This window comes from Natrix helvetica, assembly GCF_964273705.1.
Source record: "Natrix helvetica genome assembly, chromosome: 3".
NCBI lineage: Eukaryota > Metazoa > Chordata > Lepidosauria > Squamata > Natricidae > Natrix > Natrix helvetica.
In genome coordinates, this window is record NC_138549.1 from 144,481,102 (window position 1) to 144,507,505 (window position 26,404).

At 37.9% G+C, this 26,404-nt stretch overlaps 1 protein-coding gene across 5 annotated transcripts in view; it reads right to left on the minus strand.

Annotated features, from left to right (window-relative positions):
- DLGAP4 (DLG associated protein 4) overlaps window positions 1–26,404 on the minus strand; it is a 328,200-nt gene that overhangs the window by 27,184 nt on the left and 274,612 nt on the right. Inside the window, exon 1 of one of the 5 annotated variants that reach the window (XM_081947858.1) lies at window positions 17,230–17,528. The exons of 3 other annotated variants lie outside the window; for them this stretch is intronic. In XM_081947858.1, the coding sequence (XP_081803984.1) occupies window positions 17,230–17,473 (244 nt within the window). In that variant the 5' untranslated portion in view covers window positions 17,474–17,528. Of the gene's footprint in view, window positions 1–16,258; window positions 16,278–17,229; window positions 17,529–26,404 lie in introns of those variants that run through there. One more of the 5 variants, XM_081947860.1, reaches the window with a different exon arrangement.

Consider the following 26,404-nt stretch of genomic DNA (forward strand, 5'->3'; position numbering starts at 1 on the left):
AGCACTCTACAAGCCGAAAGGCTACTCATGCCCTTTTAAAAATAAATGGGCCCGTTTTTGCGAAAAATGGGCCAGTTTTGGGAGGTCTGCAGAGTGCAAAAACTTTAAAAAAATTGCCTCTTCAAAATCTTGGTGCGTCTTATACTCCAGTGTGTCTTATACTCTGAAAAATACGGTAAATGTTTAGAAGTTGCTCAATCTTGCCTATGGCAACACAGTAGCATTTCATACAATCGTCCCAAACTTCTGATTAATATTTTAATATTTTATTAGCACTGGCAATTATGAGATTTCAATTGCTGGTTTCTAGGCAAAAAAAGTCTTCATTTAATATATTAAAGCTGGAACACTATATACAGGTAGTCCTCAATTTACAACCACAATTGAGCCCAAACTGTCCATTGCTAAGTAAGATAGTTATTGCATGAGTTTTGCCCCATTTTACGACCTGTCTTGCCACAATTAAATGACTCATTGCAGTTGTTAAGTTAGTAACAAGGTTGTTAAGTGAGTCTGACTTCTTCACTAATGTTGCTTGTCTGAAAATTGCAAAAGGTATTCACATGACCTTGGGAAATACATGCCAGTTGCCACCTGATCATGTGACTATGGGGATGCTGCAATGGTCGTAAGTAAGAAAAACAATAATAAGTCACCCTTTTTAGTACCATTGTAACTTTAACAGATACTAAACAAATGGTTGTAAATCAAGGGCTACTACACACTCACAGAAGAACACAGCATACAGACATAAAATGGCTGAAAAGTGGCTTTCTAAACAATGCATACATATCAGTGGTGTAATCCTCTGAATTCGGCTACTGGTTTGGTGAGTCTGCTACCAAGTGTGTGCTTTGCGGGCGCATGCACACTTTGCATGCATGTACATCTGAAGCACGCCCATGCAGCGCTAAAAAAGGAACATTTTGAAACCTTCAGAGACTGAAAAGGTAAGTAGGACAGCGAGGGGGGGGGGATCCGCTGTGCCATGAGATTTAGATTAGCTGGAAAGCAGGAAATCCGATGATTCTAGCTAATATAAATCGCTCGTCAAAGCTGATCATTTCCAAGCTGATTGTTGGAAATACCGGTTCCAAGGTAGCATTTTTACTACTGGTTCGGGCGAACCTGTCCAAACCGGTAACATTTCATCCCTGATACATATAGCACTGGCAGCACTTTACTATATCAAGTGTTAATGCCTAAGACTGACACTTTTCCTGGTACATCACATTTCTACCTGGGCGAAAAGGTAATTGTTTTAAATATTCAGAACACAGAGATTCGTAGCTTTTACAAAAGCAATTTACAATTTTCTACAAAAAATGTAGTTTTTCCAGGATCACCCTCACACAGGTCTACAGACATATATCTCAAACTGAAATGCTGCCACAAACAAATGTTAAAAAGTTATGATATTTATATAGTTACTGGCCGAGCACATCTAAATTATATAAAAATAACCAAAATACATCCCCAAGGCATGTCACAACTTTTGAGCACCCCTGTTTGGAAATTTAAAGTTGAAACTTTTGACACGCCCTACGGCAGAGGTGGTATTCAGCAGGTTCTGACCAGTTCTAGAGAACCGGCAATGGAAATTTTGAGTATTTTGGAGAACCAGTAAATACCACCTCTGACTGGCCCTGCCCCCATCTATTCTCTGCTGACCGAGTCCCAGCTGAATGGGGGATTTTGCAGTAACCTTCACCTGGAGTGGGGAGAGAATGGAGATTTTACAGTATCCTTCCCCTGCCATGCCCACCAAGCCACACCCAGGTAGTAAACCAGTAGTAAAAAAAATTGAATCTCACCACTGCCCTATGGGGTCCCATATGCAATTATTAAAGTGCATTAACGTACATTAGATAATGTATGTTAATTAGGTGCATTAGGTGCATAATTAAGTGCACTAGGTAATAAGTCCTGCAGTTATACTGTACATTTTAATACATTTTTTTAATTTGGAAAAGATGTTCCCAGACACTTGTTTTCCTTTTTGCAACCATAATCTGCTATTCTGTTATAATGTCTCAAGTAAGAAGCTAGGATATCTTGCCTTAATAGACCCTGTTAACACAGATCTTTTGGAAATGATTATGACAGCCTTTCCCAGCCTGGGCCCCTTCTAGTTTTCTTCACTTCAGCTCTGCATATTCCCCAGCTAGAATGATTGTTCCTGGAGTTTGGGGAACTAAAATCCCCACCCATGGAGGATCATTGGTTTTAGCCTATTACAAGACTCCACTCAAATGGGATGCATTCATAATTAAGCAAACCTTGGCATAACATGACCTGCATATCAGTTGCTGAGTTAATATTAATAGCTTTCTTTAGGGCAATAGATTTTTTCCTAATTTGAGACTTGCAGATGGCAAGAGGCCAGGGAATGCTCTTACACAATGGAATGTTTTGAAGCAATAGATCCTGTTGTTTTACAGAAGGAAGACCACATGCTCAGCCTTGTACCCCATCCGATCCATAGAAATACACTGAATGCTTTGTACATAGCAGAGAAATATCTAGCAAGAAATATACAAATCGCACATGCCAAACAGATTGTCAATGACACTTTATAAAGCCACATTGTACTTATTAGGATGAAAAAAAAAACCTCCAACAATCGACAAATGACTGATTGTGTAAATGACTTCTTGGTCATTGTGAATTTGGACTTGACTTTCTGAATTCCCAATTCCTGAATTCCCAGCAAAAATGCCCCAAAGCTTGCTAGAATGTAATTGTTAATCCAGTTTTTCTCTGAGAGATTAGGAGTTATGCATGTTATCTTCACCCTGTTCCACTGCCCAGCACAAACTAATCTGATGAGACTGCAGTCATTCCAAGCTTATTTACGGAGGTGTGCACTAATACTTTTTGAAACTCAAGTAGGTCAGAACAGAACTTGTTACACATGGCTTTAAAGCTGACACACCTTGTTACTTCATGTTTAAATGTTAAGTAGGTTAACTCCCTCTATTCCTTGAGAATAGCTTTTTCCAACTTCACTCTCCAGATGTGTTTGGACAGAACAGCTGAGAACACTAAGAAATATGGTAACAGCACATTCAGAGAACCTCCCCTTACAACAGCCTACCTGTAGGTTGAAATGCTGAAAAAAAATCATCTATTTTCCCCCAATGGAGTTTTTTTTAATTAAAAAAAACATGGTACACATACCAAGAATGTCTGTTCCAGAGTTACTAAAGTTCTCTAGCATTCCAAACATGTTGTTGATCAAGCTGTTCATTTAACTAAAATCAAAATAATCTCTAAAATTCAAATCGCAATAGAAACTAAAACAAGCACACTAAAAATGGTGGGGAACATCTATTTCGATACTTGGTGGAACACAGAACATTCAATCAAACTATCCGGTCGGAAAGCCTGGACAATTGAAGTGAAACTCACCTGATTTGTGAATATACTGAGGTCAGACACTCATGGCAGGAAAGTAAAGTCTACAAAACCTGAGTCATGTAAACAGGTATCCTGGTATCTCCAAGGAAACCATTAGTTAACACAATAACATAATAATGAGGCTCCAGTGAACAGCTGTGATGTTTCTTAAAACAAAACAAAAAAAAAGAGGGGGAGGGGAAGATAAATGTTTTGCTCTATGCTTATCAGAAGCTAGAAGGCTCCCTTCCAAATAAATAAATAAATAAATAAATAAATAAATAAATATCAACATTCATACAGGTGAATTAGAATATCGTGTAAAAGTTCATTTATTTCAGTAACGCAACTTAAAAGGTGAAACTAATATATGAGATAAGACTCATTACATGAAGCACAATGGTCCAAAGTCTTGTTGCTCCTTGATGCAAAGTCCTCTTTTCTGATGAGAGCAACTTTTGTCAAAAGCACCAAGAACTGGTTCAATGACCCTGGGATTACTGTGCTTGATTGGCCTCTCCATTCTTCCTCCATACTTTGGGTACTTCGTTTCCAAATGTGGTGCAAAAGTTGATCTCATCAGAAAAGAGGACTTTGGGCCACTGAGCAACAGGACTTTGGACCACTGTACTTCATTAAGACCAGGGTCAATGCAGCAGTCTACCAGGAGATTTTGGAGCACTTCATGCTTCCTTCCGCAGATGATCTTTATGGGGATGCTGACTTCATTTTCCAGCTGCCCACACTGCCAAAAGCACCAAAACCTGGTTCAATGACTGTGGGATTATTGTGCTTGATTGGCCAGCAAACTCGCCTGACCTGAACCCCATAGAGAATCTATGGGGCATTGCCAAGAGAAAGATGAGAGACATGAGACCGAACAATGCAGAAGAGCTGAAGGCCGCTATTGAAGCATCCTGGTCTTCCATAACACCTCAGCAGTGCCACAGGCTGATAGCTTCCATGCCATGCTGCATTGAGGGAGTAATTGCTGCAAAAGGGGCCCAAACCAAGTACTGAGTACATATGCATGCTTATACTTTTCAGAGGTCCGATATTGTTCTATGTACAATCCTTGTTTTATTGATTGCATGTAATATTCTAATTTTCTGAGATGGTGGATTTGGGGTTTTCATGAGCTGTAAGCCATAATCATCACAATTATGACAAATCACGGCTTGAACTATCTTGCTTTGCATGTAATGAGTCTTATCTCATGTATTAGTTTCACCTTTTAAGTTGTATTACTGAAATAAATGAACTTTTGCACGATATTCTAATTTTTCAAGTTTCACCTGTATGTCAGGTACTATTTCCACCACCAAGGAAAATGCAGTTACCAAGTCAACTGTGGATGGTTCTTCATTTCTTTGGGGATAAGGAGCTCAGCTGATTCCCAGAGCCTGCAAGGTCCGTTGCCTAAGGCATTCCCCGGGGGGGGGGGGGGGAACGTGCTATGGCACATTTGTTGTGGTTGGCAAGAAATGTCTGTTTCTGCCAACAGTTGATCCTCCATGGCAAGCAGCCTACTATGCCTTAATTGAAGAGTTTTAAATGCCACTTATACTCTGAATGACAGGGCACTCATCTAGATGTTCTCCACAATATGACATGGGGCTGAGCAGCTTTTTTTTCTGGCCAGAGTTGCACTTAATTTATTGGAAGCTTCCAAGAATCACAGGAGGCATGTTTGGTCCTGCAGATGATAGCTCTGGAAATGTATCTGTAGACACCTCCTTCTTTCCCCCTTTTTGAGTGCTTGGAAGGAGGCAAAAGTATATTAAATGTCTTTGAATACATTCATTTGCCTCATTTGAGAGCAAATGTAGTCGAAAAACGGACATTTTGCTGTCTAATTGCAGCAGGGCAATTTTAGACTACTATAGGCATGCCAGGGTTACCAAACAGGGGATGTATATGAGCTATGGGTTGCTGACCCCTTATTTAGGGTAACAACTGTTCCAAGGGAATTATCTCCTAATTGCACGACTATACCACATTAATTTTGAACACCCCGTTCTAATTAGTTGTCCTCTAGTATAATTCATAGTTCACTGTTATAGAATTTTTCATCTGAAGATTTTATTAGCATTTTATGCTGAATTGGACAAGCCTGTGACCTTTTGGGTCATCCTTTGAGAGAAAGGTAAATGACCTCTGATGTAACCAGAATGGACATTAATAGGATTGTTAATGATTCTTCTTGGGTTTGTGTCTTTCTTGTTCACACCAGAAAAGGGCTTGTAAAATGTAAGCCATATTAAATTATATTGCAGCATACTTATATTTCAAAACAAATATGATTTGGACCATAGAGGGGCAAGGCTGTAGCATGTGCTTATAACTTTTTAAAGCAGCATTGTACTTTTTTACTGAGGGTATATTACAATTCCAAATTCTAGGAAAAGACACAACAGCTTTAAAGAACTACATCCTGCCGTTACATTTGAGTAACCCTACCTTAAAAATGCTTTGATACATTTACTGAATACATGTAATGTACTGAATACATTAATGGCTAATGGTAGAAATGAATAAATACAATTCTAATAGGGTTGTTCAGAAAAGACAATGAATAGTGGCATCTGGAGCAAATATAGGACATTGGACAATTGAACACATACCTTGGCAACTGGTATACAGAATGACTTGTGGAAGATGGGAGAAAATAACAAGCACCTTCTGAAAAATGCCTGAAAATTACGAGCAGCTATACAGAAACATGGTTACCTTGAGCTCAAAAGGCAAAAGAAACAATCAGCTTTAGATCAATCGATATTTAAAACAGAATATGGATGCACCGGAGATGAGAAAAGTAAAGATTCCCTCAAGCTGAGTTCAGTTTCAAGTGACTACTTGGACCAATGTTTCTCAATCTTGGCAACTTTAAGACGTGTAAACTTTATGGATGACTAGAAAATTCTGGTAATTGAAGTCCGCACATCATAAAGTTGCCAAGGTTGAGTAACACTGACTTAGACACATTAACATACAGTTGTAACTGAGAGTTGACAAGATGGTTCAATAGATTTCTTCTATAACAGCTAGAGCTACAACTGTATGCAAATATCCAGCCCAGCCAAATGGCTGGTACATTCCAAGAAATATAAACTGGGTCCCAGATGGCTGTTGCTTAGCAGCATCCCACATACTTAGTTGCTTAGGGAACAGGTTTCTTGTATTCTCATTAGACAGCTGCCTGCTGGAATTGCCATTCCTGTTTGGGAAGATTTTTCACAGCCTACAACTAAAGCAATGGGTTTAGCCAGAACAAGTTATGGAATAATATTGTAGCTGTAGTAAATTAACAAGAGGATTGTGGTGATCCTTCCAATCACAAAATGAATTTAAATCCTGGAGTGAGGTATGTTCTATTTCATCTAAAAAAAAACCCCACACAGAATGAATCCCCCCATATTTAATTCTTATACAAGCAAGAATGAGACTAAGTCCACCTGTAACAATGCTTTACAAAACTGATTGTGCTGTACCAGTAACATACTTGACTATTATAAGCAACCGACGTAGTTATGTTGAATATGTAGCCTGCAGCCAGTCCCTTTAACTCTCAAGTAAACTGAAAATACAGTAAAAGATAATGGAGATTTAACCTTGCCCCAACCACTTGCTTGTCAAACTTTGCTTCTTCCTCTTGACAACACCTACTGAAACTGATCTTGAAAAGCTAAGCAAAATCAGGCCTGATTAGTATTTGGATGAGAGATTACAGGGAGATGCTAGTATTATAGGCAAGACTGGGGTGAATGTAACACGAGAAGCCAGGTGCAGTTTAGCTATCATGGGTTTATTTCCCCAAACCCATTTGAAAATTCAGCAGCTAAACTTATTTGGAGCAGCATGATCTTTTACATCTTTTTGTGAAAGATGCAAAGAGGCTGGATTATGTCTGTGAGGCCTTCTGAATAGTCTATGCCTCAAGACATTAGCATCCAAAATCTATTATTGATTTATCAGATTAAGAGAAGACCCCAGCAATCCCTGTGAACTTTGTATTCCTCTCAGCAACTTTCTATTGTAAATTATCATAATTTATTGTTCTATCATTTTAATGTTTACCAGTTTTTAATGTTCATAAGATGTCCAGAGTTGCCTCTAGATGAGATAGGTGGCATATAAATCTAATAAATAAATGAAAATAATTAACTACTGCTTTTTTACAATCTGCGTGGTATTCCCTAGAACAGTGGTCGGCAAGCCGCGGCTCGCGAGCCAAATGCGGCTCTTTACACATTTTAATGCGGCTCTTCTGTGTGCCGGGCGCCCGCTTCGCTCCCTTCTCTCGGGCTTCAGAGGGAAGCTTCTGCAAAAGCCCGGGCGAGTGACAAGTCTCCCAGGCTGTAATTTGCCGAGCTGTACGCGCGCGCCTGTTTTCCACGGCGTGGAGCAGCGCCAAGATTCTGGGTGGCAAGCGATGATTCCAGGGGCCATCAGTGGGGGGGCAGGGTCCCCCCTCGTGTTCCTCATCTTCCCGGATGGCCCCTGGAATCATCGCTCGCCGCGCAGAATCTCGCCGCTGCTCCACGCCGTGGAAAACAGGCGCGTGCGCACAGCTCGGAAAATTACAGCCTGGGAGACTTGTTGTCACTCGCCCGGGCTTTTGCAGAAGCTTCCCTCCGAAGCGTTCCGAGGGAGGGCTGTAAACTTCCCTCCGAAGTCTTGGGATGTTCTGAGGAGCCCCCCAAGGCAAAACGCCGCTGCCAGGTAGTTAAAAGTACGTCTCTGATTCGTCTCTGTCAGTCTCTCTCTGATTCCCTCTCTCACTCCCTCTCTCTGTTCCTCTCTCTGTCTGTCTGTCTCACTCACACACACACACACTGTGGTCACCTTGTTGAGTGTTCCAATCACATTTGAAACACTCAACAACTGGCCTGCATAATGCAGGCCAGTTGTTGAGTGTTTCAAATGTAATTGGAACACTCAACAAGGTGACCACAGTGTGTGTGTGTGTGTGAATGAGACAGACAGACAGAGAGAGGAACAGAGAGAGGGAGTGAGGGAGGGAATCAGAGAGAGACTGACAGACACACACACAAACACACACACACACACAGAGAGGAAGGGAGGGGAGAGAGACAGAGGGAGAGACACACACACACAGAGTGAGTGAGAGACAGACAGACAGACAGACACACACACACAGAGTGACAGAGATGGGGGAAGGAGGAGAGAGAGACAGAGATACAGAGAGAGAGACAGACAGATAGACACCCAGAGAAAATGAGAGGGAGACAGAGAGGGAGGGAGGGAGAGAGAGACAAAGAGCCAGAGAGAGAGAGAGAAAGAAAAAGAAAAAAAGAAAGTGAGAGAGATGAAATTAAAAACAACAACATACAAACCTGACTTACTCAAACTATCCAAGGAAATGCAAGGCCATTGTTCACATTAGTGGTTGTGACTTTGTCAGTCATTGTCAGGATGTAATTTTCTCTACATTGTAAGGCAAATTTTACGGAATTTAACGTTATCGATAAATAATATCGTTCTAAAGTTTTTGTTTTATTAGTTGTGTTATTTGTATCCTCCTGACCTATGTGGATACTTGCATGCAGAATATTCTCAATAAAAACTTATTGAAACTAAAAACAGTGTACCATCTATGTACTATAAATACTATGTATTTTCGGTTTTAAAAATGCGGCTCTCCAAATAAATTTCAATCGTGGTTTTGGCGAGATTTGGCTCAGTTGAAAAAAAAGGTTGCCCACCACTGCCCTAGAAGTATTGCATTTTAATGACTTGTGTCTGTTTCTTACTTGTCAACATTCTTTACACTTATTTGAGGATCTATGCTGCTTCTTACTTGTAGCAAATACTTACTTGTAACTGATACAATACAGCAGTGACAAATTTATATTGTGTTGGGATATGTGTTTAGGGCAATAGCTGGTAGAGCTTGTGATCCATAAATCTGTTTCACAAATAAGTGCAAGAAGAAATATTTTCTGCCTTAAAGGGGACAGTACTCTTTTCAATGTAGGACACTTATGAATGACATTTAGTGAACTTTACTATCTTACTCCTTCCTTCCCAACATCACATCTATTGGATACACTGCAGGGGGTTACAAAAGATGCAGTCCAACACATTTGCAGAAGCAACTGGAGAAAGTAGTCTAGAACGAGGGAGTGTTTGATTATCAAACTTGGGTTGCTATCTAAATCTCAAATATTATGGAAAACCATTGCTACCATATTTTTTGGATTATAAGACGCACTGGAGTATAAGACGCACCAAGATTTCAAAGAGGTAAATAAGTAAAAAAAAAATTGCCCTCCCCAGCCCCCAGGAGCAGTCTGCATGCCTTCCAAATCCTCTGTGTGTCCCATTTTTCACAAAAACAGGCTGTGCAGAAGGTTTGGGAGGCCTGCAGAGTGCTCCTGGGAGCTGGGGAGGGCAAAAATGCGATGCGTGGGGGGTTTGGGAAGCGAAAAACGGGTGTGTTTTTTGCAAAGTGACTTCTGGTTTCCTCGGAGGGTCGTTTTAAGCGCTCCGAAGGCTTCAGGGACCATCCAGAGGCTTCCCTGACGCCTTCAGAACGCTTAAAACGACCCTCCGAACTGGAAGTCATTTCTGGTTTGCTCAGAGGGTCATTTTAAGCATTCCGAAGGCTTCAGGGAAGCCTCTGGAGGGCCTCCGGGGGGGGGCGGGGGAGGCTCTTTTTGCCCTCGCCAGGCTCCCATAAAGCCTCTGGAGCCTGGGGAGGGCGAAAAAATGGCTTTTAAAAACGTTGAACTCAGCTGGCCAGCGCACGCCTTTTATGGGGGGGGGGGGGGGAAGTATGTCTTATACTCCGAAAAGTACTGTATATGGAGTAATATATAACCAATGATTCCTTAAATGGTTCCCCCCTCGAAAGAATTAGCAACATAAATTTGTCATTTCTACCAGTAATCTCTTTTTACCCAATGTGAAGCAGTGCAGTTTTTCCATTTCTTTATATATTCAGCTATGTTATACCAATTAGACTGCAGGGTTTTCCCATGTTGGACTGGAATAACCAGAAAAAAGTAATGCTCACATCAAAATAAAATTGCTATGACCTACAATCACAGTACCTGCTAGACTGTTACCAAGGTCGTTTCACAACCAAATACCTGCCAAACCCAAGTTTTGTTTTGCTATTGCTAAAACAGCTGCACCTTTCAGGTTTAGGTGGACACAATTGCCTCACAAACTTTCACTGAGAGTGCATGATAGTTGATACTTACAATACAAAATATATATCTCATTTCAGTGAGGAGAGATGGAAAAGATATCAAAATAGCAACTTTCTTTGTTTAGCTCAGAACCTTTCATATATTTTGCACAAGTTGTTTATGTATTGGCTAAAGGATCTCCTTTTCACTAACCATTTGCACAGACACTGGAAAGCAGCTATTTAGAGCAGTGGTCATCAACTGGTGGTCTGTAAGAAAGTTTTGGTGGTCCGCAGAAAAATTATTTGCATTTTTTATATTGCACTAAATCAGGGGTCCTCAAACTACGACGCCCAGGCCTGAAACATGCAATAAATGCTTGTGTTGCTGCAGAGTGTCTCTCCCTTTGGGGTCTTTTTGTGGGGGGTGGAGGGGGGCAGAAATCCCGACTCAGGGTCTGTTTCAGCCTCCTGGTGTGGGCCTTTGGGTGAAGGCTGGAGGGAAGTACCACTGGTGGCAAAGAGCCGGAGGGCCTTGTTTCAGTGGGACAACACCATGGCCTGGAACTGGCTGACCATCTCAGCCTGCTGAGCCTCTAGGCGCCAGTACCTAGCCTTGCACTCTCACAGATCTTCCCTTTGCTTGGAAAGCCTATGCTTGTAGTCCTCAGTGAGATGCTTCTGCTGAGCCTCCTTCTCGGTTAGATCCAATGAACTGAGCCAGTTGTTTTGCCAACTCTTTTTCGTGGTGGCTGCTTAGCTCCAACAACTGCTTCTTGTTGGGCCCTAAGTAGCCCGGGCGAGCAGGCAAGGAGTGTCTGGGAGGGGAGGGGTGAGTAGAGGCTAGCGAAGCCCACCCAGTCATATGGCCACCTAGTCATGCCCACCCAGCTGGTCATTAGGCAGATCACATTAGTGGTCCACGGGATTTAAAATTATGAATTTAGTGGTCCCTGAGGTCTGAGAGGTTGTTGACCCTGATTTAGAGAACACTATGAAAGGTTACCCTAATTCTATGAACTATATGTGTTATTTAAAAAAATAGCATGGGCTGTAGAATCTACCACACGGGTGTCAAACTTGATCGCGTCACATGGCGTATCGCGATGTTTTTTGCCTTTGCGGAGTCAGAGCGGGCGTGGCCTGTGCATGACGCATCTGGCCTGTGAGTGCCAGTTTGACATCCCTGATCTACTATATGTGGATTGGAAGAGTTAGATCAGCATTCCCCATTCTGGTGCTTAAGACCAAGTTCTAATGTCCTTAGTTGTAGCACTGGTGATGTTGGCTAGGAATTCTGGTAGTTAAAATCCAACATATCTAGAGAGAACAAATTGGAAAAACATTAAATACACAGCATGACTCTCAGAAATACCTTAATTGCAACTCATATTTTCATACAGCTTTACTCTTCTGTGTTTTGCCAAGAGTGAAGAATTGCATAAGCAACTGTTTTTACAGATTACATGATCTTTCCACTTTATATAGGTTTGGCAAAGCGTTCAGCTCACCACGTGAGCAAATATAATAATTACAAACTCCAAGATACTAATACATGAGGATTACTAAAAGAAAATAAATTGGAAAAGTGTTTATACTGCACTTACTGCCCTTGAAGAAGTGGAGAATGGAAATTGCTATATTTCTGTATTGTTTGGAGGCCAAAGACAATAATGTATCAAATGCTGCTATTGAAAGACAGCCTGACAGCTATTGTCACTCACAATAAACATTAGCTCAGTGTCAATAAAATGAGCAATAGCATTTAAAAAAAGAATTCAGTTAGTTTTAGGCTTTTTTACATCTTCAGAAGATAAGTATTTAAATATGCACAAAGATGGAAAGATTCAGCAATACGCAAAAGTTGATAAAAATGACAAAACATGCTGAGATGGCTACATCTTTTGATCAGAAAAAAGACAAATTTTAATTTAATTATTTTAACGGCTACATTGACTTCATTAATCAAAGACAGTTTTTTTATTAAGCTATTAAACTTATTAAAATTAATCATTTGGTAAAAAAAGGGGAAAAAGTAAGTTAAACTTAGTCAAAGTATTGTTAAATAAATGACTGATAGTGATAATAATGTAATAATTTGTATTGACATGATAAAAGGGAAATTGGATATAAATTGTAAACAATGATTAAGAAGGGGTCTAAAATTTTTGTTATTTAAACATAATTAATTTTTATTTTGAATGTGTTATAAAAATATAATGTGGCTGGATGATATTGAAAATAGATAAGGGAATGCCATTATGTCGTTTTGTTTTAAATTTTGGAATGTTTGTTATAAAGGGATGTTAAAAACAACTATAGTCATATGAAGGATGAGGTATGATGATAGCAATATATATAAATATATCGGATGTAAAATATATAACTTAATATGAATCGTAGGTGATGACTGTGGAAGGGATGCACGAAACTTCTTTGTAACCAATTGACACACTTTCTACAATTTGTAATGGAAGATGATTTTAAGGTGTTTGTCTTTACTCACAAAATAAAAAATAAATTATATTAAAAAATTAATCATTAAACCAATTTATATAGCAACTCAACTGACATCTGGTGGCGATATCTATGTTTATTGATGATTGGGAGGCCCTTATGGGCTTTTTGCATAAAACAGAAAAAAATAAATTTAGGATTTATGGTTTTGATGGTTACATAGGGTAGATTCTAGAAAGAAGACAATTACGTTGTAACTCTAAAATAAGAGATAAATTTATAATTGTACTTATAACTGATGAAAAGGAAATCAGAAGTTACTTCTCTGTAACTTTTCGTCCCCTTTCTTGCACTTTTAGCTTTACTTTCAATTTCTTTGTTACTTTATCACTATGCATGTGTACACACACAGACATACAAATGTAGAGATAAATAGTATGTATTTAATATATACGTATTTAATGTATATGTATTTAATAGTATGTATTAGAAAACTACAACTCTCCTCAAAGAATGAGGTGTAGGGCTCTCTCCTAGTGCAAATTCCAGAAGTTATGGCTTCATAAATATTTCAAAAATTCAACACAATGTCAAATTTAGTTCAATTTAAGGTACAGACAGAGTTATCCTTAAATGTTCTTCTCCTGAAAGAGCAATTCATAATTCTTTAAGTTAATTCAAATATTCAGGGTTTTGGTTTTTAAATTATTTTTCTACTTTTTATCTGTGTCAACCACATGAGCATTTTACAAGCTGAAATACAGGACAGATGTGAAATAACATTCCCTTCAATTCTGCACTGTCCAGCAATAGAAGGATGAAAAAAATAAGTAAAAGTCTATTTGCAGGATCAGACTTTCCCTTCTCAGACAGTGACATCACAAACTGTTTCTATGGTAACCATTGCTACTGTTAAAGGTCTGAATCAGTCCAATGAGATGACCAATTAAAAGCAGGCTTTAGATCCTGCCTAGGACTAGGGAGGCAAATGAGAGAGAAGGAAAGTACAATTTAATAAGCTCAATTATTTCAATGTAATGAGTTTCATAACCCTTAACTATATTTAGAATTATCTAAAGTAAAAATACTGATTTATAATGGAAATTTAGTCTTAGGAGTTTATGCACTTATGTATATGTACAATACACCTGAAAAGAGATTACTTGCTTGCTTTAGTTCACATTGTCTGCTTTCCTTTATCTTTCAGGAAATCCTTGGGGATGGCAAATCTATCATCCATATTTCTTTTGTGCTGAAAGTTAGCAAGCAAGTTAGTTGACTTAAAATACACAGCAGACTATTTTCAGCAGCATCAAACCTAACTGAAAACATCTGCAGGAAAAGGGTTATGGTTATAATAAATTCCAGAGTGAACAATGCCTCCCTATATGCGAAATGCTTTTGAGTTATAGCCTATAACCTCAGAGATAATATCTTATAGTATGAAAAGTGACACAGCGGGGAGCATTCAGGTAATATGTAAAAGTGACAATCCTAATTACCTTTGTTTGTTCTATGCAGTGACAAGAGTTATGTCCTTTTAGTATTTTATCTTATTCATGAACCATGCACTTGCATTTAATCAACAGCTAATCAGACAAAGACAGATCATAAGAAAGTTGTTTCTGTATGTGCAATTTTGAGAAGCTACTTAAAAGCAGCCTATCAGTTTGAACACACCCATCATAACACAGCCTTATTCTGTCTTTGCATTGAATCATCTCTCAAAGCTTGATCTAATAAGGTGGCAATATAATTACTTTCTTATAAAGAACAGAACTGTAAGATCTGCCAGCATTAGGACTGAGAAAATGAGGTTCTGTACTCAAGATATCCCATTATTATAAGAATGGAACAAGTTGATAACCCATTAGTTAGTTAACTTTAGCTTCCTCATGTTATCCATTATACGATACATTAAGATACAATTCTTGTGACTAAGCCTCTAATATATGTAACTGAGATAGTCATACATTGCTTCTACATACTTGCAAACTTTCCTTTCCTTCTCTTTGACACTCATTTTTAGACTGATATTTTTGATTGTTTTCAATTATGATCCTTCTATGCCAGGACTGTCAAACTGGTGGCCCACGGGCCATATGCATCACATGCAGGCCACACCCACTCTAGCTCCGCGAAGGGGAAAAACGTCACAAAATGTCATGTGATGGCAACATGACACCATGAGTTTCACACCCGTATTCTATACCATGAATTGTCATATGCACTAATAGGACTGTACAAAATAATAGGAGTGCCATTCAATGCATACTTATCGAGATACAGTTTAATGCTTCATACTTATACTGTATCTGACAAACAAAGGAACATTATAAATGCAACATATGCTAACAAATATTTATTCCGTAACTAACATTGGAGTGGGAGATAACCGAGACTGGGTTCTCACGCTGCAATAAGCATGATTTACTAAATAAATCACATGTGTTCATGAAACTAGTTAAGCCAATATCGTACAATGACTTACGAGTGATGCAGGGATAGAGAATAATTTAATATAAAACACAAACCTAGATAAGACATAAATTAGAAACAGCAACAAGATGAAAGACTACTTGAATGTCAAATTGACTAGATTATCTGAACCATAAATGGAGACACAGAGCTAAATTAAATACAGAAAAGTGTGCCTTTTAATTTCTAAGCTTATCTACATTGATACTGTAGTTTCATATAATAATGCGGAATCAGCATGCTGCACTGGAGAGACCCAAATTCACCTTAGTCACAGATGCTCAAAATTGAGCATAGATGCTCAGTTTTGGACCAGTCTCTCATTCTCTCCAATAAAAGAATACATACTGTACATTACAACATATACAATATGTTGAACTGTGGAGTCCTTGTTGTTCTCCAAGCTTAGTTGTTTGGTTGCAGATGTTTCATTACCCAATTAGGTAACACCCTCAGTGCTGGTGAGTATGGGGTTTTCTTCCTGTTTAATATACAGAAGCTTGTCCTACCAATATTGATGGAGGTGAGGCTTGTGAAACTGGGAGGTTCCAGTCTCTTTTTCTCTCTTTTAGTCCCATTTCTCTTACAACACTGCTGATATGCTGGGAGGCCCATATAGCCTCCCTTGAGCAGTTAAAGGAAAAGGATATAAATTTAACCAATAAATAAAATGTATAACAAGGACATAAGTTTAGCAAGACATCATTAACTTGTGTAAGACAAAGTTTTCTCCAAATTGCCTCAGCAATGACAGAATGAAAAATCTACTCATAAAAACACACCAAACTTGTAGTCAGCCACAATGCCCTCAATTCATAGAACAGGACACTAGTCCCTATTGGACGAAGCAGGAAACTAAACTGCCCAAGTACTCTTGAATAACAGAAGTAATTACTGAAATTATCATGCTCAATTCTGTTTTACTTTGTTTGCCAAGGCCGTAACCTTTCAATTCAAACATTTTATACTGTTTCTAACTCCATTTGTGCTAGAACAAAAACACTACTCTCAAATGATAATGAAACACGAAAGCATCATCACTAATGGATCTACAAAAAAAGATTAAAATCTTGAAGCCTAGAATCTTTACTGCTCTATGGGGCAATAACTCTTTACTGCCATCTGGGGGTCGTCCCGATATAGTAACCCGATGAACAGGGCTAGCTGGGAAAAGCATCATCTTCCCAAAGGGCGGAAACGCATTTACAGTTGAAAACGACATCCCAATTTAGTAATAAAAGCCTACAAAGTCACAACTTGTGATTCACGTGGCGTCCATCTCAAATTCATGGAGTTATTTCAGTTTCACCTAAATGGCCCCAACCTCGGTCACGCCCGATTAATTGCTCGAAGCCCCCCAAAGTCCTCGATCCAAGATGAGGCGGAAGACAAAAAAGACAAGGCAAAAGACAGCGGCGGCTCCGCGATTGTTCTCCCTCTAGAAGTCTTGTACGGCTACTTTTAAGGGCATCCAAGGGACAACCGTCCCGGCCAAGAAAAGCAGCATCTACTACCCGGCAACCCTTGGAAAGTCTACTCACCAAGTTTCAGCCACGCGGTCTGCTTGCCTGCTTTTTGCCCTCGTACCAGATAAGCCCCAGAACTGAATCCGGCTGAGCCGCTTGGGAGGGGAAAGAATCACCCAGCCGGCGAAGGAGGGGGAGAAAGGAGGCAGAGCAAGCACCGCCAGAGGCTGGGAGCAAACTTTCGCCCTCCCAGCTGGGACCCGGTTGACTCACAAGCGCTGCCTCGCTCATAGGAGGGTGAGGAAGGCGCTGGCATCCAGAGCCGCATGCTCACAACGCCTTTTCCTCCTCCGCACACGCAGGGGCTGCCGCCGCCCGAGGAATTCTCACACTCAGCCGGCGCTTCTTTGCGCTGCTCTGCCCCACCTCCTCTGCAACACCTCGGCGGGGCAGGAGCGTGTCCGGGGGAAGGGAAACAGTCACTTTCCCCCCACGCTGAAGAGCGAATCGCTCCCATACATATATAAAAAGAAACTTTCCTCGGCAAGACAGGAAGCCAGGTTCCCTCCGCTGCAGAGAGAAGGGGCGTAACCCTATTATTATGTAGGGCTGCTTTGCGGCCTGCTGAAAATCTAATTTGCTCGTAGAAAGAGCTTGGTCTCCTCTGGAGCCGGATTCGAGGCGTTTCCAATCCCAGAACGGTCAACACACAACTCTCTCCCCCTTATTGCCCCCCCTTCTTTAATGAGGCACTAAACAGGCCAATTTCTCTGGCCTCATTGGAGTTAAGTTCTTGGAGATGGTGGCAGCGACAGGATTATCCCACCGAGTGTGTGGGTCACCTTGAACTATTAATGTGGTTGGCTTATTTGTGATTTACGGTATCTTTATGTTATAGGTGCTGGGATTTTGAAGAAAGTTAGGCCTGAGATTGGTCATAGGTCATCCAAGATGCCACTTTTGTTCCTTGGAGCTCATCCGATAGTCACAGAACAAAAAGCTAGAACCAACAGAGGAAGGCCCCAGAGGTGCTTTTCAAAAGGTAACTGGACTTTCCTGTTTTTTAATTCGAAAATGTCCAGTCGCCTTTGGAAAAGTGGCTTTGCGACAACTATGATCAGGATGATGAGAATCTGAGAGGTCCTTGGTGCTCTCCGAGCTTGTTTCTCTTGCAAACATTTGGGAAATGAAACATCTGCAAGAAAACAAGGTCAGAGAGCACCAAGGAGCCTTCGGTCCAACCCTGAGCTACAAACATTCTTCTTTATTGGATTGAGAATCTCCATAGACAATGGAGGAAGGGTGAAAGGCAAAGTTTTATCTTCCCTAGAGGGAAGGTGGTATAAGTATCTTTTAATTAAATGGACTATCTTATGCAGATATCCAATGCTACGTTGATACCTGCCTGCAAAAGGTAGGTTGCTGTTGCATTCTTATTAAAGTATATGAAAGACATGCCTATTTCTAAAGCATATAGTTTAGAGAAATACATGTTTTCACTTTTAATTAAAAAAAAAATAACAGTTGCAATTAGTAGATATTTGGACCTGACACAGTTCAGTGTGATTACTAAAACATCTCATAATGACTAGTTCTTTAAATACAGTATTTGTAATTACTGTCATTCGAAAATAATTCAGTTGACTTGTTTCCCAGTCAGCGTTCTTAAGACTACAGCCTTAAATCATTTTGTCTCTGTTTATACTACTGTAGAATTATTTTATAAATGCCATGCTGAACATGTCTGAAAAACAGAACAGCACTGCCTGCAATAACCTATAATGAAAAGCCCCTCACTTTTATCTTTAAAAGAAAAAAATTGTTGATGTGCATTCTTCCTAAATACAAGAAGATATTTAAGTACATTTATTTTAAAGATTTCACAAAATCTTATCTGCACCAAAATTATTTTAATGTAAAGAAAACTTAGCTGGCTCAATTTAACTTGATGGCTTTAATAATGCAGTGCTTCTTGATTAGCTTATGAATGTGAATATTGAGTGTATATATATATATATATATATACACTCAACACACATCTCACAGAGTATGAAAAACTTAGGATTTAAAGCCCAAGAAAACCTTGCTTCGTGCAAATATGCTAAACCTTTATCCCTTATGTGAACAAGCAATTTTGATGTGTTAAAGAAATCAGAAAGGCTTAGGGGGTCTACTGTGTATGGATTACTCTGAAAATGAACAGCTAGAGCAAAAGCCAGAAAAAAATTCTTTGGCCAGAGATTTCACCATATGTGCATGGTTAGAAGCCTATCATCTTTTAGGGATGTTTACTTCTCTGAAAGTATTTCAGGAAACATACTTCAGGAGACAGATGGTACATTCATGTCCCACTGACTTCTAAACCACTCTTTTCAATCAGAAGCACTGACTTGCCCTAATCTCTGTAGGTGGTCATCAGAAGAAGAGCCAAAAGAAAAACACCAGTTGCACCAGGTTCTTAGTTAGCAGCTTTCATGGTATCAGGTTTAGATTTTAGAGATTGTACAGAAATATTTCCAAGAACTTCTTGGGAATGTTCTATCCAGTTCTAAGCATATATTTTAGATTTATATATTTAAAGATGCAAGGGCAAATCCTCCATCAACATTTTCTCTATTTTTCCCTATGGCTAATCACATTTTATCTCATTAAATCCATACCTTTATCTCATTAAACAAACTTACCAGTTAGAGTAAGGTTGTGTATTATAAGAAAACCCACTCTATTTATAACTCTGATCCTTGTGGCCTTTAGATCTTTCTACTAATGAAATTTTGGATCAAACATGACCAACCCATGGCCCGCAGTCCACATGCAGCCTCACAAGGTAATAAAAGATATATTAATTATTATTTTTGTTATTTATATAGCAAAAGGTTGGCCAACCTTGCTTTAGCTGTTGCTGAAAATCTGTACAATTATTTCTTTGAGGTCAACTAAACTCAAGTTCTAATTAGTATTTTTATACAACATTATAGGGTTTTGGCATGAATACTTTCAAATGTAATCTGTAGTACACCTCTGCTATACTTTGGCAACATATAATGCAACATTAATGCATAGTAAAACTGCACTTTGAACTGCATTGTACAATAAGAAGCAATACTTTCTTACCACCATAAACTTTGTTAAAAAGTATCCAAAGTACAATTTTATTTTTGAGAAAAGGCCACTTTCTTTCCCCGTGGAAAAACTTCATACACTGCTATCTATAAATCTGAATGCATTTATAGAATGAGCAATTAATACATGCAGCAAAGCCTAAACCAGAAACGTAAGAAATTAAAATTGTATAGTTCTTCTGTTCATGTAGTAAGCTAAAAATTTGCCTTACAGGGAGATGAATCAAAAGGCAGAAATGAACATGTTTGCTTGTTCACCAGTGCTCAAGCAACTGGCCTAATATCTCAAATACATTGAGCAACATATTTTGATTACGTAAAACAATCATAATTATTTGTATAGTATTCTCTTTACACTAGCTACTGTACATCAAATAGAAATGTGCACCAGATTTTAGTAAAGCCTTTATCCCAAAGCAGAGTAATTCATATATATGATGCATTCATTCATTCATTCAGTTTTTTCCACAAATTTGTTGTGCTGTGAAAAATGGCATGATATTTATATTAGGTATTATAATGGGAGAGAGAATATTGAAATCAATAATCAGAGTGACTCTTGAAATCATTAGTCCTGGATCAAAGCATCTTGTAAGTTAGAATGACTCTATGGTTTAAAAGAGGCCTTAGTGTTATTACCTGCTTGTCTCACTGTTGCCTGGTCTTCCATCCTGAGCGTTTGTATGACTATTTTTTGTGACATGCATTAGTGAGCTAAATAGGCTCAATGACCTATTTTTGAAAATAACAGTGAATCAATCCTGGGTTTTTTTTCTTCCAATTTCAGCCCTCAGTAATAAATTCTAGTGAATGGAAGTCCCATTCTTATTGAAACAGTCCTTTTTCCTCAAATCTCCTTCAACTTGTGTCTAAAAATTGAGAACATTATTTTCCATTATCAGTGTTATTTATTTAGCCTCCCAACTCATTCAAATGACTTGGGGGTGGTGGGTTTACTTTTGTGGGCGTGGAATTGCTTGGTGGACATGGCCTGGTGGGTATGGCAGGGGAAGGATACTGTAAAATCTCAATTCCCATCCCACTCCAGGGGAAGGTTACTGTAAAATCCCCATTCCCTCCTGATCAGCTGGGACTCGGGAGGCAGAGAATAGATGGGGATGGGGCCAGTCAGAGGTGGTATTTACCAGTTCTCTGAACTATTCAAAGTTTCTGCCACCAGTTCTCCAGAACTGGTCAGAACCTGCTGAATACCACCTGTGACCAGAGCAAGGTCAGTACAGTACTCTGGATCAGGGGTGTCAAACTCACTACGACACTTTGTCATCACGCGACATATTGCAACTTTCTCCCCTTTGCTAAACCGAGGGTGGGTGTGGCCAGTATGTGATGCATCTGGTCCACAGGCTTAACACCCAAGCTCTAGATCATAGAAGAACAGAATTGGAATGTTTTCTCTTTGGTTTAGCATCAAATGCTTTTAAATTTCAATCATATGAACACATTATACTGTTCCCTCACAGAGACTGGAAGAAATGTCCACCACTACTACTGTGGACACAGCAGGTATCTGCTACTGAGCAGAATTGGGAGGACTGCATATTGAAAATTTCTTTTTACAGGGATTCAAGTGGGTTTGTAACCCATTCATAATAGATCAGTTTTAACTGAGCCAGAATGCAAAGTGTACATGGACTGGGTCAAGAGCAGAAGCTGTGACAGATATTTTTGCAAATAAGGAATGATCTCTGGCACAGACAACCAAGCAAGCATCCTGGCATGCCTTCAGTAATGTAGTACTGTTGTGGAATCAATGTTCTTCAGTAATGCAGAAATCCTTCTTCAGACTTGTTCCAGCTCTAATTGCCTAAATGCAATCCATTATTGCAAAGGACCCATCATTCACTACATCTTTCACTACATCTTCTTTTGCTCATTGAAAATTACACTATTTGACTCCTTGTAGTACATCTCTATACGTAACTAATTCAAAACAAGCCCTGCTGATTTAATTTCAGAAGAGCAAATGCACAGTTGCAGCATTCATTTGCACTCTGGCAAGTTACCTTCCTGCTATCTAGTCTTAAAAATCCCGAAACATAATTCCTAAATGGTAGCAAAACGGACATATACAACCATTCAATGGTTTTTAAATGTGTGATGGTATTTTGAATCTAATACAAAAATTATGCAAATAATGGTTCAAATATATTAAAACATGATTATTGTCTTAAAGTGAAAACCCAAGACTTGTATTATGCAAAGGGAAAATTAAATACATCATCTGCAAAATTGAGTTTATTTATTTATAAGGGATACAACAAATCATGCTTTTGTTACTACCACCTCCAAATGGATTTAAGAATTCATGAAATAGTATACACACCTGAACTTCCAAGATACTAATCTCACTCAGATCATTTCCTAATCCCTTGCATAATCTAATATACCTGCTTAATGCCCTGCAATATGTTCAGTACTTAAGTTTAGAATGTTTTTACTTTGTAGAAGGACATTATATATTTAGAAAACTTTGCCCTGCTCCAAAAACTTTAACCATTTCTACTATATTTAAGCACTTAGCTTCTATGTTTTCCCCCAATAATTTTGTTGGGAATTACATTACAAATAGAATAAAAACTAAAACAATCTACAAATATAGAAAAAAAATACAAAACGGAAAACATATAAGATAAAAAGAGATAAAGGAAAAAAGAAATTACTTTGCCTATCATCCCAGCAAATAAAAACAATTTTAGTAGCTTATCAGTAAGCATAACATAAACTCTCAAATTCACCTCGGAACTAAAACAGAAAATCCAAAAGCCTCATCATTTGTTCTTTATCAGAAAAAGTCCAATAAAGAATACCAGACATTAATTTTCTAGTTTAATCTTGTTCGACAAGATCTTGGTTTGGACAAAAACTCAGCAGCACTTTTTCATGTGGCTGTTGATAAAAATAGGATAGGCAACATGATTGCCAGTATCCAATGATGGATATGGCACAAGAATCATCATCTTGTTTGAATAAGCCAACCTTGTATTCCTTACCTAAAATTTTAAGAACCTTAGCTTTTAACCCATTCAAATATAGCATATATAGTATAGTAGTATATATAGGAAGTTGTTTATGGTTTTGGTTTTTTAAATCCAAGAATCTTTCAAAAGTTTAACAGACCATTTTTTAAAAAAAGGTTTTTTATTTTAAATACAAATAATACAAACATAGTACTTATAAATTGTTTTGTATAAATATAAAAAATGAAAAAAATACAAATATTACAGTGCACACCCTCCCCAGAGACCATTTTTTCTCTTATATTTCTTCTTCTATAACTACTAAAAGATATACAATATATTCCAATTGTGCCCTTATCCCTCCAAAACAATATATATTCTTTAATAGGTTTATTTCCTCTGCCTTCCAATGACAGTTTTTATAAAATCCCTCCATATTTCATTATAATTGTTTGCTTTAATCATCCCTTTTTAAAATTTAATTTGTTGTTAAATTTATTATTTATTGCCATACTCCAAATTTCATTAAACCACTCATTTTTTTGAATATCCCAATTTCGTCCCCAATATTTAGCCATCACTAATTTAGCTGCCATTATCAAATTTACAATCAATTCCTTTTTTGTTTCATTTATATTCTGTTTTTCCACCAGCAACAGTAATGCAATCTAAATTTACATTCAAAAGTGTTCTAATTTCTCTGAACACCATGTCCCATATTTTTTGTGCACTATCACAATCCCACCACATATGTTTATATGTTCTAAACTTTCTTGCACCTCCAACAAATATTTGTATATTTACCATCTACAGGATTTGATTTAATTTACGTGGTGTTAGGTATCACCTCCATATCACTTTATATCAATTTTCCTTAACTCTAACTTATACATTCTTATATACTCTTCTATTCCAAATATTTTTCCAATCATTATCATTTATTTCTCCTAAATCTGATTCCCAAATTAATTTTAAACCTTTTGCCTGCTCTTCTAATTCAGTTAATATTCTATATATTTTCCCAATTCTTCCTTTACCTATATATTCTTCCTTTACCTCACATTCTTTTATAATCATTTCAAATTTTGTTAACTATCTTTCTCCTTGAATCTTTCTTCCACTTTTATCCATTTCCCTAATTGTATTAAATTCAACCAATTTAATTTAATATCAGATAAAACGTTAGTTTTAGTTGTGTTATATTCTTTATCTTGCTCTTCCAGTCTTCCCATTTATATATCTAATTTTCTTTTAGTTTACTAATCCATTCTTTCAATTCAATCTTAGGGAATTTCTCCATTTCCACCACCGGTATTAAAGGAGAAATTCCTGGCTTTAACTGGTATCTCCATTTATTCCATAATTGTATCAAATTTTTTAAAAAGGAATTTTGAATCCTCCTAGCAATTTTTAAAAATATCCTTTAAAAATCAATATGTTTCTATAGGATCACCTATTTCCTTTAATTCTTTCAACTCTATATCCCTCCATATTAACTCTGTAGTTAATGCTATAATATCGGACCACTTTTAATTGATTAGGTGCCCAATTATTTCTAACATTTGGAAGACCCAGCCCACCCTTTTTTAATGGTTCATATCATAATGCTTTGCTTATTCTTGCTCTCTTACCTCCATGACAATACACTTAGTTTAACAGACCTCTTTGATCTAGTAAGAAAAAGTTATCCAAGTAACTTTTCTAATTTAATAATTGTACTTGTCCTTTAGGGAGTGAAACATTTATCAGCTTCGTAGGTGTATCTAATACATCTTTCTCTATACATTTATCATTGGTTGACACATTTAAGTTCACCTTCAAATTAATTTCAAAATTATCCATTATAACTTGATCTTCTTCTGTAACTTCCTTGACACAGGCTCTGGCTATCACATTAAGTAATTTTTAAGACCGGTATTCAAAAACCTTTATTAAAGATTGTTGCTCCAGTCTTTTTCTTTAATTAACCAAATGGTTGAATTGTCCTCTAGTTTAAAGTGTCAAATTTCAAGGTCCCATTGCAATGTTTCCCCTTTAAAAAAACTAAAAACTTAAGCAATCAGCATTTTCAGTGGAATATTTCCTCTAAATAATTCAAAGGTATATTCCAAATCATCTGACCCTTAATCTGTTAACTTTCCAAAATAAACAAACAAATAAATAAAAGTTTCTAAAGTTTTTAAAATCATAGTTAAACCAACTTTCTCCAAAAAGGCAACTCACCCAATGCATACTGCGCAACCTTACTGATTAAAAGGTCCTTAATCTTTCCATTACAGTTAAAAAATAATCCAAAAAGTTATTAAGAAATGAGACACATTCCTTAAGGCCTTATGTCCTTAAAATATTGTGCTTTGGGTGTGAGTTTGAAGGTATTCTGAATTTTCAGTCACTCAACTCAATAGCTCCCAAGTACACATATTCATGGTCTACTCATAAAGAGTGGCTGTCTGGAGTTACATGGATTATCTCAATGATCTCTCCTACTTCTGGAGATATTTTGCTGATACAGATCCAGCAGCTGATTCACTTCATAAATACAGTTGCTCTACCATCAGATGTCAGCTCGCCATGGTGCTCATTGCAAGTTTCTGATATTTTAAGTAGATACAATGCCCTTGATAGGCAGGAATTGTGGCAGTCTTGTTGTATTCCTTGTCTGCTAAGTCCCAGATTCACAGCTAGAGTTAATGTGAAAACTCCTCCCACAGCAATGGCATTCACACATTAATCTCATGTGATGTTGGTACAATTCATCTTATTCCATAGCATACAGCCAGGAGCAGTGACACAGCTTCCAGTCTACTGAGTTCAAATAAGAACATTAATGCAGTACTAATATATATATACAAATTAAATCTGTACAAAGCAGCCGAAAGGATGCTTTGCAAAAGACATGAGCAGTGAGGAGACTTTTTCATTTTCAGTTTGTTTTTATATACTACAAAACGGCTAACTTTAGTTTCCTGCAGACTGATTGGAAAGAGGAAACAAGGATTCAGAGTTCCCCAGTTTATAAAAAAACGTGTTCCTCATGTTTGTTTGTTTTGCTTTCTCTCAGTGATGTATAAGAAACTTCTATGGTTAGCACCCAAAATATAAGTAATGTAATTGTATACTTCTATGCATGTTTTAATATGAAGAATAGGGCAAAATATTCAGGCTAACACAAGTTGAACAATTCATCCTTCAACTTTACAGCAAAAAACACAGCAAGACTTCACAAATCAAAGTCCATTACTGCAGAACTCCAGCAGAGTTGAAACAAACTTGAAAACTAGTTTTCAGGAGAAAAGAAATTCCTTTGGCATATTCTTCCTAGTTACTTATAGACCCTGAATTATTTAT